The sequence below is a fragment of the Odocoileus virginianus genome, chromosome 14 (genome assembly GCF_023699985.2).
Source record: "Odocoileus virginianus isolate 20LAN1187 ecotype Illinois chromosome 14, Ovbor_1.2, whole genome shotgun sequence".
Lineage (NCBI taxonomy): Eukaryota > Metazoa > Chordata > Mammalia > Artiodactyla > Cervidae > Odocoileus > Odocoileus virginianus.
In genome coordinates this window covers 53,985,258-54,001,327 of record NC_069687.1, presented here as the reverse complement: position 1 = coordinate 54,001,327, position 16,070 = coordinate 53,985,258, and the positions used below count along the sequence as shown (strand labels likewise).

Genomic DNA, 16,070 nt, shown 5'->3' with positions numbered 1-16,070 from the left:
TGCAGTAAAGCTGAGAATTCCAGTTCACATGTTCATGTAAGGGCTATACACATGGCTAGTCAGTGTATATAAGGGGTTTTTTGTATCCTGTCCCTAGTGTCTTGGCATTACTTTTATTATGTCTGCAGTACTCATGTAGATGAAATGCCACAACACATTCTTTTACTATTGTAGCCTCAATCGGCTTTTTTTTTTTTTTTTTTAAGAGAAAGCAATTGCCATCATAAAAATTCCTTACTGGGGAACTTTCCATATTGCGTTATCATTCCATGAGTCTAATAATAGTGGAATATAAAGAAAAAAATGTTATAATACTAAAATATCTAAAAAAGACTTTTGAGGTCTCTATAATGAGAAAACACCAAAAGTCTGGAGGAGGAGAAAGAAGGAAAAAAAGAAGTAAAGTCAAGTTTTTTAGATGCCTGGTATTTGTTAGAGATTTATAAATCATTGCTTAGCTAAAGATAATTTGCAGATCACATGCACCTTTACCAATGTCTAAACACAGTTAAAGAACTCTCAGTCTGTTATCTATTGGGAGAATGCTAATGCCTATAATTGGTCAGTGCCTGACCCTTATGTATTTATTTCTATCCTGGTAGCCCTGTCTGCCTAAAAGCTAATTCTGTGTTTTCTGTGAAATCTTGCAGTGGTGTTATCAGGGAGATTGTGTTCCTTTTGGCACTTGGCCCCAGAGCATAGATGGGGGCTGGGGTCCCTGGTCACTATGGGGAGAGTGCAGCAGGACCTGCGGGGGAGGCGTCTCCTCATCCCTAAGACACTGTGACAGTCCAGCGTAAGTAGCTAAAGTAAGCCGGAGCCAACAAAAAGACACAGTTGGAAATGATTCAAAGCTGTGGTTTCACATGTTATCTGTAAAAACGTTTCGCCAGTGAGCCAAGTGCTTGTCTTCAGAACAAGCAATAGGCACAGGAAAGTGCAGGAGCCTTGTTAGACAGACTTTCTTTTTCTTCTTTTCACCTTACTGTGTAACTAAAAAAAAAGAAAAGCATTGTGTATCTATCCCAGGTATAGCCAGACTTTTAATCTAGTAATAATCAGATAGATTTCCTCCTCCAAAAACTACTGAATTATGGATGAAACCAGTTCTGGTCTTAGCTACATTACCATTATTCCCAGGAAACCTAAGGTCTTTTCACATGTCACATAAAATTATTACTGCTACATTAGTATTAAAAAGACCAATGAGAGCACTTCAAGGGTTGAAATGCCTTGATTCGCATCACAAATCACAATGAAAAGAATACTGCCCATGTGTTAAAATAGTTTCCATTCACATGCCCCCATTAATCATCTTCCGGAACTGCCACCACTTTTCTCCTCATGACTGTTTTATGCAGGTCAGACTGCTCCTCTCCCACCACTCTTTCTCTAGCCAGAGTCCCCCTGGCATAAAGCCAGCCCATCCGTATTCCTTGCTAAGCTGTATTGCTTCTCCCTCCCACCAGTGCCCATTACAGGTGGATGATTTCTCTAGTTGGTCTTTTGTGTCCTACCAGAGACTAAACTGCTCCTTAGCTGTTTCATGTCAAGTGCTCCCATTTTTATCTAGAACTCAGGTTAAGGACCTTCTTGCTGACAATTATTTGGTGCAGAATGATGTTATGATATCACCTCTGCTTTTTCCCCCTACTGGGGTAAAAGATGGTCTATTTTTATTTTTTCCCATTTTAACTTAGTATCCCTGTCTTTGGTTCCTCCCTCTAAATGTGTCTTCTCTTTTCTTCTTTTTTAGTTTGAAATCGTTTCCCTTTGTATTACTTCTGTTTTTTCATTCTGTTAAACAGAGCTCACTGTCACCCACTCATAAAACAACAGTGCCACCACTATTCCCACTACCTTGTTTTTGTCTGACCAACCCATTTCTCCCATCCTGGCTCAAACTGGGCCATTTTTTTCCCCTTGTTTAAAGTCAGCATTCACTGTCATTCAAAATATATTCAAAGTATAACTTTAATTATCTCATTTGTAATTAATATCAATGAGATAATTGATAATGTAATAAATTGATAATAGTTATCAGTGAACCAAAATTATAATTGAGACTTGATCTTTTCAAAACAAGTGCAGAATAATGAAGTTCAGCTCCAAGCTACTGTAATTTAATAACCAAAAGTATAAAACCCTATGGTAGTAAACAATATACCGAAATACTTAAGAGAATGACTTGGACCACTTTTGAAACAAGAAGTTAGTTTTTTCCATTCAAATATTACATGCCAAAATAATAGCATATGACTTTCTCTAATGTTAAATACTCCAGAAATTAATTTAATTAATTTATTAATTAATTAAACAAGTATTTAACGCCCTAATTGAGTGTACTATAAAGTATCTATATAATACAAGCCTATCTGATGTTTAGATTTAATTCTTTTAAACTTTATATAATATTTGAAATGAGATAGAGATTTATTTCTGCATTATATACTCTGAACTGAAGCTATTTCCAGAGAGTTATTTAGTGTCTTCTCCTTATTTCTAGTCTATAAAAACAAACTTTCCACTTCCTACTTTATAAACATATAGTATCAGATTATGTGTTTTGTTGAATATGATTCAAATGGCTTTTCATTATAAATGATTTTTAAACTCATTATGTTGAACTGAATACCTGTTTACTATATTAATTAGAAAGTACATTGATTTAATCACATTTTCTTAAGAATGTATATATCATCACAATTAAAAGCCTAATAAAATTACTTATAAAATTACTCATAGTAAATTGTCTTAATTTTTGTTTAACAATCATAATCATTATTGTTATCACAATGATTATTATTTTAATAACTAATAAAATGTCAAATTTTTTATTAAATGTCAATATGTTTTCATCAAGCAATTTATGTAATCTTTATGTGGTTAGATATATTACATTCATATGTTAAACAAAATGTGTTTTCAGACCTTCAGGAGGTGGAAAATATTGCCTTGGGGAAAGGAAACGGTATCGCTCCTGCAACACAGATGTAAGTAAAACCAAATTTTGGTATGAAAAGTTAGCTTACATTTCCCCTAGAGCAGGGAAACTTTTTAAACTGAGAACTAGTTTGATCAGAAATCCATGTGTGTGAGGGTCACATGAATTTTGGAAATTGGATGGAACCAGCCTTTTAGGTCCATTAATTCCATGGACAAGAGTCAAGAGGAAGCTCCAGCACTAGGAGCAAATATGCTGTCCTGAAAAGGAATCAAGAGACAGACACACACCCCCTGAACTTCTAGCCCCTCATTACTCATAACCTTGCCACCATTATCTTTCTTGAGTTCAAGAAATAAGGATTAATCTTAGTATGGCCTTTATTCCATTTTACGCTTGCCACTTCAAGAAGTCCCAGACTTCCACATCATTCCTTGTCTCTTTCCATTCAATTCCATAAATCTTTGCATATCCCTGCTGTTACCTATACCTTCCCAACCACTGAAACTCCTCTGTGCCCCCAGAAACTCGTGATTCATCATCAGCAAAATCCCTTATATCTTGAAGTCTCTGAATTTTCTTTCATTTTACCTTCTTGTTCTAATGGAAACTGGCTTTCCTCTCAAGATACTGCTTCCTTTGCAGGCCTCTAAAATTAAGGACTTGTGTTTTCTCCCCAGCCCATGATTGATTGGGCCTGGAAGTGAATTGACTGTCTTTTTTATATCTTATTAGTGTGTGTTAGTTGCTCAGTCATGTCCGGCTCTCTGTGACCCCATGGACTGTAGCCCACCAGGCTCCTCTGTCCGTGGGATTCTCCAGGCAAGAATACTGGAGTGGGTTTCCATTTCCTGCTCCAGGGGATCTTCCCCAACCAGGGATCAAACCTGCGTCTGTTGCATCTCCTGCATTGAAGGCGAATTCTTTCCCACTGTGCCACCAGGGAGGCCCATACCCAGTCATTATATCTTATTACTCCTTCCAAATAGTTTTTCCTTTCTCCTATCTAAAAATCACAGCTTTTAATTTGTTATCGTATCATGAGACTATTACCCACACTCCTACACTATTCCTCATTCATATGCTCTTCTGTGTTTCCTGTGTCTCCTGCATTACAGGTGGATTTTTTAACCACTGAACCATCAGGGAAGTTGTCCCCCATCTTTCCCTGGGTTATTCTAAATAGCTTTTTCAGTGAATTTCCTGATATTACTATTGCTCCCTACAGTGCTCAATATAAGAGGCAGAGTTTCGGTGTATTTTACCCAACACCTTTCAATGGCTCTCTGTTTTACTGAAATCCAAACTCATACAGATGTCTGCAAGGCCTGCACAATCTGGGCTTCTGTTACTTCTCTGAACTCATCTTTTACTGTTTTCCTCCTTATTCACCCTGCTGCAGGCACACGGTCTCCCTCCTTGTACATGCCAGGCATGCTCCCACCTTAGGACTTTTGCACTAGCTGTTCTCTTTGCCTTATATACTCTTCCAACCCAGATATCTACACCACTGACTCCCTTACCTCACCTTTACTCAACTGATCATCTTCTCAGTGAGGCCTAATTCATTTAAAATTGCAACCCTCCCTTCTCCCTACAACCCTGGGATTCCTAATCTTCCTTACCCTACTCTATTTCTCCTCATATTATTGCTAACACACTCGTATTTATAGCTTATGATATTTAGTTCTATTAAACTTATTTTTAATAATACATGTAGATTCAATTTAATAATTAGATGTAGCTTCAATTACAATGATTATATTAAATTTCCAGCATTAATTAACAAGTAATTGAGTGCCTACTTTTATCAGACTATGCTAGAGTGAGAGAGTCTATGCCTTCAAGGATTTTATAATTTCTTAGGAAGTCACAGAAAATCACAAGGCAGGGTGAAAAGTGATATGATAAAATAAGTATGGAATGCTATAAAAACATGTGGAATTGGCACATAGCCTAATTAGGGAGTTAAGGATTTCTTCTCGTAGGAAGCTAAAGACCTGAAGGGCAAATTGGAAAAGAAAAGAAGTAAGACACATTGAGAGCTTTCTAGGCACAAATAAAATTAAGTGCAAAGTGTGTAGGTTAAAATTTAGTCTCAGATTTATGCTTTAGATGAAAATGGGTTAGAGAAAGGTGAGACTGCAACAGAACAGCAAACAAGTCAAGAAGAATTTCAGGATACTGGTGAGTCATGCACTGCACACTAGGGAGTGACAAGGAGTCTATAAAGAGGGCTAGCAGGGAGAAAGTTAGATCTCTAACTTTGAAAAACCCATAAAAATGAAAGAACCAGGGTTGCAGGATAAACAGGGTGAAAGAGATGGCAAGTCACAGGATCCAAGAGTGGAATGTATTAACATTTGAATTTAAGATGTGAGAAGTGATACTGTTCTCATTGAGGTCAGATCTAGAGTGTGGTCATGGGAGTGCTCGCCCAATGTTGAATGGAGGTCAAAGAGTTCAAGGATTGTTAAGGGTAGGGAGTTTGGGGAGTCTTCCATGTGGGTGACGTTAGGACTTGGAGCATATAGTGAAACTGTGAAGTAGGTATGAAGCTCTTTAACCAATGATGGGAAGTGGTCATCATGAGGTTAGTAAAAAGCAATGATGAAACCAAATAGTGATTTGGATGAATAACATAAATCTCGGAAAATAGAGGTTTTATGCATGAGAAGAAGGGAGTCCTACTGTATATTAGACTGTGTTACCTAGGAGTGTGAAAGCCCAACCACCTCTCAGTCCCCATCTATTTCTATTATATAGTTGTAGAGGTGGGCCCACATTTTGGGCCGAATAACACAAGTGCTATATAATATGAATAATGTATGGTAGGTAATAAAAAAACAGATAAAGATGAACCAGACACACATGCCAAGCTTGTTTTATTTTTACCCACATTTTATATGCTCAGAGTTTTTATAAAGCTTGCTGTTGGTCACTTGACATTTCTATTAGTATCTTTGTCTTCTGTTTCAGCTTTCATCAAATGTTAAGGAGATATATTTAAGAGATATATATATATAAAATGGATATACAAATAATGTTTTTTCTTTAATCTTGTCTCTGCTAGTTCAGAATTTGAGACAATTACCACACCAAAATTTATTTTCATGCTATCCAAGTTAATAAAGCTATCTGAGCATAAATTGTGCAAGCTGGAGCCTTTTAAAATTTAATCTAATTGAAAATTTAAACTTTCTAGACACATAATCTAGCCCAGCACTGTCCCAAGAGAATGGTCTTCAATGATGGAAACATTCTATATACGCACTGTCTAGTGCATAGTCAGATTAGCTGTTGAGCACTTGAAATTCATCTAGTGCAACAGAAGAACAGAATCTTTAATTAATTTAATGTGGCGAGTGACAGCTGTATTAAACAGCACAAAGCTAGTCTGGCTTTGCAGTAGAAAACTAATTATTATAAAGAAGATTGTATTTGTTATTCCCAAATTCCTAATTTAACCTTCTCCCTTCTTCTTTTGCTAACCTTAAGGTTTTTTTTCTATGTCTGTTGAGTCTATTTTTGGTTTGAAGGACCTATATTCAATATCTTGACTATATTCAATATCTTGTAATAACCAATAGTGAAAAAGAATCTGAAGAATATATATATAGATAGATACAACTGAATCACTTTGCTGTACACCTGAAGCATTGTAAATATAAACTTTAAAAAAAACAATAAAAAAGACTATAAATAGTATGTATAAAATTCTTTAATTAAGTCAATCTTAGTTCATTTTAGAAACAAATGTGAAACCTGCTTTTGGTAATGACATTACTCTGACAAAAAAATTTTTTTAGATTGCTGAATAAGATTTTTTTTCAACATTTTAAAATCAGCAAAGAGCTGACCAGATAGTAAGGAAAATATCCTAAGATCGTATTTTTTTAAAGGAAACTGAAAAGCATCAAAAAGGGAGCAACGGAACAACTAAGGTACTTTTCCCTGACAATATTCAGAGGAAGAGAAGAGATAAAGTACTCCCGTGTGTCTTTCTTAAGTATATGAAAAGTTTTTACCAAAGCTTCTTCCCTGCTCCCTCAGCAGACCTCCTTCATGTTTTGTTGGTCAAGACGCCACATGTCCACCCTTAACCCAATCACAAGCAAAAGGAACGATATTACCATAACTGGTTTCAGCTAATACAGATAAGTCCTTAAAATGGGGTTAGGATCATCTTCTCTGAGAAGTAGATTCCTGAGCAAAAATTAGAATTCTGTTTAGAAAAGTCAGAGGAACCAGAGATCAAATTGGGAACATTTGCAGGATCATAGAGAAAGGAAGGGAATTCCAGAAAAACATCCACTTTTTTTTCATTGACTACACTAAAGCCTTTGACTGTGTGGACCATAACTGTGAAAACTCTTTAAGAGATGATAATATGAGACCATCTTACCTGTCTCCTGAGAAACCTGTATGAGGGTCAAGAACAGTTGGAAGCAAACATGGAGCAGCTGACTGGTCCAGAATGGAGAAAGGAGTAAAGCAAAGCAGCATGTTGTCACCCTGCCTGTTTAACTTCCGTGCAGAGTGCATTATGCAAACTGCCAGGCTGCATGAGTTACAGGCTGGAATCAAAATTGCCAGGAAAAATATCAGCAACCTCAGATATGCAGGTGATACCACTTTAATGGCAGAAGGTGAAGAGGAACTAAAGAGCCTCTCGATGAGGGTGAAAGAGGAGAGTGAAAAAGCTGACTTAAAACTCAGTGTTAAAAAAACTAAGATCATGGCATCCAGTCCCATCACTTCATGGCAAATAGAAGGGAGAAAGGTGGAAGCAGTGACAGATTTCCTCTTCTTGGGCTCTAAAATCACTGTGGATGGTGACTGCAGCCATGAACTTAGAAGATGCTTGCTTCTTGGAAGGAAACCTCTGACAAACCTAAACAGTGTGTTAAAAAGCAAAGACATCACTTTGCCAACAAAAGTCCATATAGTCAAGGCTATGGTCTTTCCCTGGTGGCTCAGTGGTAAAGAATCCATCTGCCAAGCAGGAAACTCAGGTTTGATCCCTGATTCGGGAAGATCTCCTGGAGAAGGAAATGGCACTATACTTGCCTGGGAAATCCCATGGGCAGAGGAGCCTGGAGGGGTACAGTTCCTGGAATCGTGAAAGAGTTAGACACAACTTAGCGACTAAACAATAATGGTCTTTCCAGTAGTCATGTACGGATGTGAGAGTTGGACCATAAAGAAGGTTGAGTGCCAAAGAATTGATGCTTTCAAACTGTGGTGCTGGAAAAGAGTCTTGAGAATCCCTTGAACAGCAAGAGATCAAACCAGTCAAGCTTAAAGGAAATCAACCTTGAATACTCATTAGAAGGATTGATGTGAAACTGAAGCTCCAATACTTTGGCCATCTGATGCAAAGAGCTGACTCATCAGAAAAGACCCTGATGCTGCAAAAGACTGAAGACAGAAAGAGAAGAGGACAACAGAGGATGAGATGGTTGGATGGCATCACCAATTCAATGAACGTGAACCTGGGCAAACTCTGGGAGATGGTGAAGGACAGGGAAGCTTGGCGTGCTGCAGTCCATGAGTCTCAAGGAGCTGGACACGACTTGGTGACTGAACAACAACAACAAGCAAGCAAGAAAGTAGGGAGTGATAGGTGTTGAGTATACCTCAGATGTCTGCAGCAGAACTCATTTAGTTTCTACCTTTCAGCAACAAAAGTAGTAGCATCAGTAACAGGACTAGTACTAATAGCAATACCAGCAGTACCCGCAGCAACACTAGTAGTAATAGCTGTAGCTGCTGCTAACATTTATTGAGCACTTTCTACATACTAGACCTATTATTTTAACCTTATTTTCTGTACTCACCACTTCTCAGTGGTGACTTGACTTATAGGATAATTTTAATTTCCCTTTGTTCAATAGAAATCTAGAAAAACCATGCTATAAACTTGTGTTATAGTCTGTTTTTTTACAGCCTTGTTTCTACAACACAAATTAGTTCATAAGTGATTTATTTTGTGCCACTAAGAAATACAGCAAAATACATTACTGAATTCAAAATACATTTTGACTTTATACAGCTGAATAGCAGGTGAAATTATGAAAGTATGATAACACATTTATAAGAGACTTGGAAAATTTAAAATAAGGTTACATATATTTCTACTATATATCAAACTTATTTTTTAAGTAGATAAATTAAGATTTTTTTAGTTGGAGTTTCAATATCAAACTCTCAAAAATTATTAAGATGAATATACAGAAAAGTGTAAGGGCATAGTAGACCTGAAAAACATCATGAACCAGTTCAACATAATTAAGATTTATACAATTTTCTTACAACAGTAGGATACAAATTATATTCAGGTACACATAGACTCTAAACTAGGAGACAGTGGAACATATCCAGGGACATAAAACAGGGTACAAGAATTTCATTGTCTAAAGGTATTGAAATCATACAGAGTCTGTTCTCTTGTCACTGTAGAATTATGTTAGAAGTCAATATCAAAAGATATTTGAAAATAACCCACATATTTTCAAATGTAATGTGACATTTAGCAAGAGAGATCTTTGACTTAGCCATTGAAAGCCACAATAAAGTTAGAAGACTGAAAAAACACAGATGGTGGTTGCAGAAAAGAAAACATTTAAATGAGAAATTAATATTAAAATGAGAAATTAATATCAAAGATACCTTAAAGCCCCATGTATTTAAAAAATTAAATGTTCACTTTTAAATGATGGGTATGTCTAAGAAGCTATTAATATAGCAAGAAATATTAGAAAATATTTGTAATGGAATAAAAATGAGAAGAGAATTTACCAGAATTTGTTGCATGCAGCTGAAGCTGCTTAATGCAACTAAATACAACGTGGAATCTTGAATAAGGTATGAAAACAAATAATGGCCACTACTGTAACGTTTTGTGAAATTGGAACAAAATTTGCATGTTAATACTGTATGAAAAATATAATAATTATACTGTATGAGGTTAATTTCCTGTTTGTTTTTTTTTAACAACAGTATTTCTTTATATTCTTAGAACTGGATTAGAAGTTTCCAGCCTCATTCAAATTTTCTTTTAAAGATCACTAAGATAGTAGACTTTCTAGTCTTTTAACAGTAATATTAGATGCCAGAATACATGAACTGTATCAAACTTTTGAGTGAATATAAATTAGAAATTAAGCATTCTTTTCATACTAAGTCAAACAAGTGGAATCAAAATGTCATAAATTTTTTAGCTAGGCAAAATTTCATAGATTTTCTAAAGTATATATCATATTATACATACTATTTATATGTATGTGTGTGTGTGTACAAAAGCTTTTCTACTACTCTTGAAGGCTTGAGAAAGAACACCAATAAAAAGAGACACAAAAATTGGAAACATAAACTAAATGAAGTGAGAGTATTGAATATGAAATAGAATAAATGAAACAAACTAGATAAAATCATCATATAGTCCAGTTGTTTTTAAACATGGATGCTCATTAGAAACACATCTGGAGCTCTGGAGGAAAAAAGCAATACCTGGACATTTGTATTTTTCAAAAATTTCAAGATAATTCTGATATGCATCTGGAATTTTAAAAAGTGATTACCAGTTTTCCTATTAAATGATAGTTTTAGTGATATAGAATTATATCATTTTCTGTTGACCAATCATAATACAGTGTTATTAAGCAGATAATAGTTAAATAATCACAGTAGTAAAAGAAGTTTAGCAATTTTCACAATCAATAGTCAGACAAAAATGATAATTACAGTTGCAAGCTATAATGGAAACATGATTAACCTAACAATGTAAAATGATTACATATAATTTGGGGGTGTAAGTAGAGTGATGTGGTAAGTGGAAGTACATCCATGCACATGTTTCATCCATCCAGCCAGCCTATGTCTTTTGTTAGTACTTTTAATCCATTTATATTTAAGATAATTATTGATATCTATGAGCTTATTACCATTTTGTTAATTTTCTTGTGTTTATTTTGTGTAGGTCTTTTACTTGTCTTATGTTTCTTGATAGAGGCAACTTATAAAGAGAGAATCTCAGTCTGTAAGATTTTTAAATAAAGCAAGCTATAAAATTGCTCTGACCACTCTCAACAGCAGCATGACCAGCCTAGAGGCCAAAGCTATATCGCACGATAGACTCAGGCTGGCTGGCTGCATCAGGGTGTGTTAGATGTGTAGTATGTTCCCTGTATTAGGAGCCTCTGGCATCTAGACAAGGATTCTTTCTATGATATTCACATCATTGTTTCTAGGACAGAATAGCAGGTGGCAGGAACAATGAATATGCTTCTTGCCTTGAAGCTACTGAGAAACTAAGGGATTGAACCCAGGTCTCCCACATTGCAGGTGATTCTTTACCAGCTGAGCCACAAGAGAAGCCCTAGAAGGCATCTGTTAAAGACAGGATAATTAGATGAATTTTGGTCTCACCATTAAACAGGAACTTCAAGAGAATATTTGGAATCATAAACTAATCTAATAGACATGGTCTTACGGAACTTGGGTTTGGAGAGCAGAGCTTTATGGAAGCTATGATGCTGTGGGTTCATTGGTTGAGGACAGTTGCCCTCTTTGGACTTAAATGATCGATAAGGTCCTGGCAGTGTTTATAAATGAGCACAGGTAGGAGATAACATGATTATCCAGTAGTGCCATTATGAGAAATAAAGATCCAGATATGTACTCAGTCTTCTAAAAGTGTTTACTCAAGTACTGCTCAAAAAATACTTTATTTTGTATATGGAATCTTCTTTTTATTGGCATAAAAGAATATTGACTGTTAAGCAGACATTTCTGCTTTCCTGAGAAACTTTTCACTGCAGTCACTTAAAACTATTATGTAAAATTTCTAAGAAGGTAAAAATTGGTGTACATAGTATTTTAAGTAGAAGAATTTGTACCTCAGTGTGGTAAATACTCAAACTTGATTTTTGTCATGGGTAAAAAATATACCTACATTAAGGTTATAAGCCAAACTTTATATCAAAGCCTAAAGAGGAAATATTAGCTACAGTACAAAGAACTTTTCTACATTTCTAAAAAGAGTGTTCTGGTATTGTTAGCCATTTTCCAGAAAATCCTTAAGTTTTTCTTCCCATACTATTTGTGATTTGCCTGTCTGCTTGAAAATGTGACTAGGATAGAACTTCTGGTGAAAAACCTAAGCTCCATCTTGGTTAGGATGCAATCATATTATTATTACATCTTAAGTATATCATTTCCTCCTTTATTTTATGCATCAAAACTATAAAAAATTATGGAGACAAAGGATTTTCCAGTTCACCTGTGGTTTGTTCTAAAATTTAAGCATAGTTTATGTAGTACATGGATGTTTTTTCAGGCTACTTTGCTAGAGGTGCATGCTGTCTGCAGTTCTTTACTTCCATTCATTGCTTAAGGTCAGTTAAATGGTGTAATTGCCCTGGTTGTGGTACACAGGAAAAGTATAGCCTATATTCGGAGGTAAGACTATAGTGAAAGAAGTATGGACTTTGGATTAGAATTGACTTAAATTTAATCCTGGTTGTTGCTATTTTACCCTGGCAAGATACCTAACATCACTAAATTTTTAAGGAACACCTGTATAAATAGAGTATAATTATATCAAACTTGCAGGTCTGTTTGAGAATTAAAAGAAGTAACACTTTAATCAGGCTTCCCAGGTGGTTCAGTGGTAAAGAATCCACCAGCCAATGCAGGAGACACAGGAGATGACGGTTTGATCCCTGGATTGTGAATATCCCCTGGAGTAGAAAATAGCAACCCAGTCCATTATTCTCATCTGGAAAATTCCATGGATAGAGGAGCCTGGCAGGCTGCAGTCCATGGGGTCACAAAGAATCAGCTGCGATGGAGCACAAACACTTTAAAACATCTAGTGCTATTCCTAGTACTTAATCTTTACTCAATCAGTGCAGCTATTACTGTATACATTTATGTTTTAGAGATTACAAAGTACTTTTATATATTTTAAAAAGTACTCATTAAATCTTCAAATCACTTTCATAAAGGGAAAGACAGGGTTGGTTTTTTGTTTTCTTTTATTTTTCTGACCGTGCTGTGCGGCATGTGGGATTTTAGTTCCACCAACCAGGGAAGCTGTGCCCGCTGCATTGGAAGCACAGTCTTAACCACTGAACTGCCCAGAAAAGTGCCTTGTTTGTTTGTTTGTTTTTTAATATTTTTAAATGAGGAACTAAAGCTTAGCAATAGGCTAGTGCCATGGTAAGGATTCAATAAGGCATAGAATTTCCGGATGCTGCTCTAGCCTCCTTAAAAAAGATGGAGCCTTTGGGAGGTGGGTGTGGCAAAGTAAGCTCTGAGTTTAGTCACCTTTGACATTGTCTTACTTCCAGTTTAACCTTAACCTGCAGCAGAACCAGATAGCTGAGAAAATTATGAAACTACAGACCTTGCCCCCAGGGAAAGGTATGGGGTAAGTGATGAGTTGATAAGTACAGAGTTGATCTATTAACTAACAGTGTTATAACTGTATCCCAAGTTATAATTAGAAATCAAATATGTATCAACCACATTATTCTTTTAAGTACACTTCAATATACTTATAAAAGTTTATTTTCATGTATATGTATGTATGTGTCTATATATATATAAGATGGCAAAAAATAGCAGAAGCAGTGTCATTAACCTTTAGGGTAGTATGAATTTTATAGTGTGTATCTTGTTTTCAGAAATAAAGACTAGCTTTAAGCATAGAAAAAAACTTGCTTTTTATTTTCTTCTTTAAAGAGACATTTTTAAAATCACACAGTAAAAGTTTGTTTCTTAACATTTTTACATGCTTAGAGAAAAGGGTCATGCTACGGATAGAAGGCATTTAAATAAAATACAGGCTATACAAGGCATCTAAAAACAGCTTTAATTTTGAAAACTTGTATAAGAGACTATAATATCAAACATGAGATTTAAATTTTTCTAGACAATGTAGGATTATCAGACTTTTGTTTTCTTCAAAGGTAAAAGTATAGCGCAATTGCTCCCATAAAACCAGAAACTCTTTGGGAGAGAAAAGATGAGAAGTTTATATTTAAACTAGGGTTGATATCCCAGTGTTCATCACAGCACTATTTACAATAGCCAGGACATGGAAGCAACCTAGATGTCCATCAGCAGACGAATGGATAAGAAAGCTGTGGTACATATACACAATGGAATATTACTCAGCTATTAAAAAGAATGCATTTGAATCAGTTTTAATGAGGTGGATGAAACTGGAGCCTATTATACAGAGCAAAGTATGTCAGAAAAACACTAATACAGTATATTAACACATATATATGGAATTTAGAAAGATGGTAAAGATGACCCTATATGCGAGACAGTGAAAGAGACACAGATGTAAAGAACAGACTTTTGGACTCGGAGGGAGAAGGCGAGGGTGGGATGATTTGAGAGAATAGCATTGAAACATGTATATTATCATATGTGAAGCAGATCACCAGTCCAGCTTGGATGCGTGAGACAGGGTGCTCAGGGCTGGTGCACTGGAATGACCCAGAGGGATGGGATGGGGAGGGAGGTGGGAGGGGGGTTCAGGTTTGGAAACACATGTACACCCATAGCTGATTCATGTCAATGTATGGCAAAAACCACCACAATATTGTAAAGTAATTCGCCTCCAATTAAAATAAAGAAAAAAACTGGGGTTGAAATGATTCACTACATATATTGAACACTAAATTTAACCTTGGAAATGCCTTTGTGAATTTTTTAATGAGATAATAAAACAGTTCCTGGTAATTAAGAAATCAGTAATTTTGTTTGGAACTTAGAGGCATGTGGTATCTTTATGTATATGACACCTGTCTGGATGAATGAACAGCAATATGTCCCTTTTACATAATTCCATGTCAAATGCATGCCTTGCTAAGTAATGCAAGGGTCAGACTCCAACCTCCACTTCTGCTTCTTCAAGTAATAGGGTATAAGTGGCTAAAAATATGTTTCTATCTTGGAGAGAAAGAACATTAAATTTGGGCAATGTATAAAGTTGGTCTAGTGTAATAGTGAAGAAATACGAGTGCATTTGGCATGCATGTAAGAAAGAAAGACAAAACAGAAGGTGGAAAAGAGAAAAGACCAACAAAATGCTCATTTTGTTGTTTTTCCTGAGGCTATAGGATTCCTCCTGTCTTCTTAGACTTCCCATCTCTTTTAGGAAGAAAAGAGGAAAGGGAAAAGTGGGGGGAGAGGACCAACTTTATTCTCAGCTTGCTTCTCATTCTTTATTACCCATAAGACAAGGAAATAAAGAGTCTCTTGTTGAGGGTGAAAGAGGAGAGTGGAAAAGCTGGCTTAAAACTCGGTTTTCAAAATCATTGCATCCAGTCCCATCACTTCATGGCAAATAGATGGAGACAAAAGTGGAAACAGTGACAGATTGTATTTTCTTGGGCTCCAAAATCACTGCAGCTGCTGAATGTAGCCATGAATTTAAAAGACACTTGCTTCTTGGAAGAAAAGTTATGACAAACCTAGACAGTGTATTTAAAAGCAAAGATATCACTTTGCTGACAAAGGTCTCTATAGTCAAAGCTATGGTTTTTCCAGTAATCATATATAGATGTGAGAGTTGGAAGGTTGAGCGCCGAGGAATTTATGCCTTCGAACTGTGATGCTGGCAAAGACCCTTGAGATTCCCTTGGACAGCAAGGAGATCAAACCAGTCAATCCTAAAGGAAATCAGTCCTGAATATTCATTGGGAGGGCTGATGCTGAAGCTGAAGCTCCAGTACTCTGGCCACCTGATGCAAAGAGCCGACTCATTGGAAAAGACCATGATGCTGGGAAAGATTGAGGGCAAGAGGAGAAGAGGGCAACAGAGCATGAGACAGTTGGATGGCATCACTGACTCAATGGACCTCAGTTTGAGCAAACTTCAGGAGATGATGAAAGACAGGGAAGCCTGGCATGCTGCTGTCCATGGGGTCACAAAGAATCAGACACAAGTGAGTGACTGAACAACAACAAAAAGACTTAATTCAGTATTTGCAGAACTTTCCTCATTTGCAAACATATTGGGATGTATTGCTCTTGAAGGTAAGGACATTTGGGGTGTATTTTGCAAATGAAAGAAGGCACAAAGAGATCCCAGGAATTTCCAAGG

The 16,070-nt window shown here is 36.1% G+C and overlaps 1 protein-coding gene across 6 annotated transcripts in view; it reads left to right on the top strand.

The window, feature by feature from the left end:
• ADAMTS6 (ADAM metallopeptidase with thrombospondin type 1 motif 6) overlaps window positions 1–16,070 on the top strand; it is a 288,202-nt gene that overhangs the window by 184,825 nt on the left and 87,307 nt on the right. For 5 of the 6 annotated variants that reach the window (XR_011491254.1, XM_070476750.1, XM_070476749.1 and 2 more), the window contains exons 13-14: window positions 651–796; window positions 2,930–2,993. Coding sequence is in view for 5 of the 6 variants with exons in the window: in XM_070476750.1 (XP_070332851.1) it covers window positions 651–796; window positions 2,930–2,993 (210 nt within the window). In the remaining variant the exon portion in view is untranslated. The remainder of the gene's footprint in view (window positions 1–650; window positions 797–2,929; window positions 2,994–16,070) is intronic. The other variant, XM_070476751.1, reaches the window with a different exon arrangement.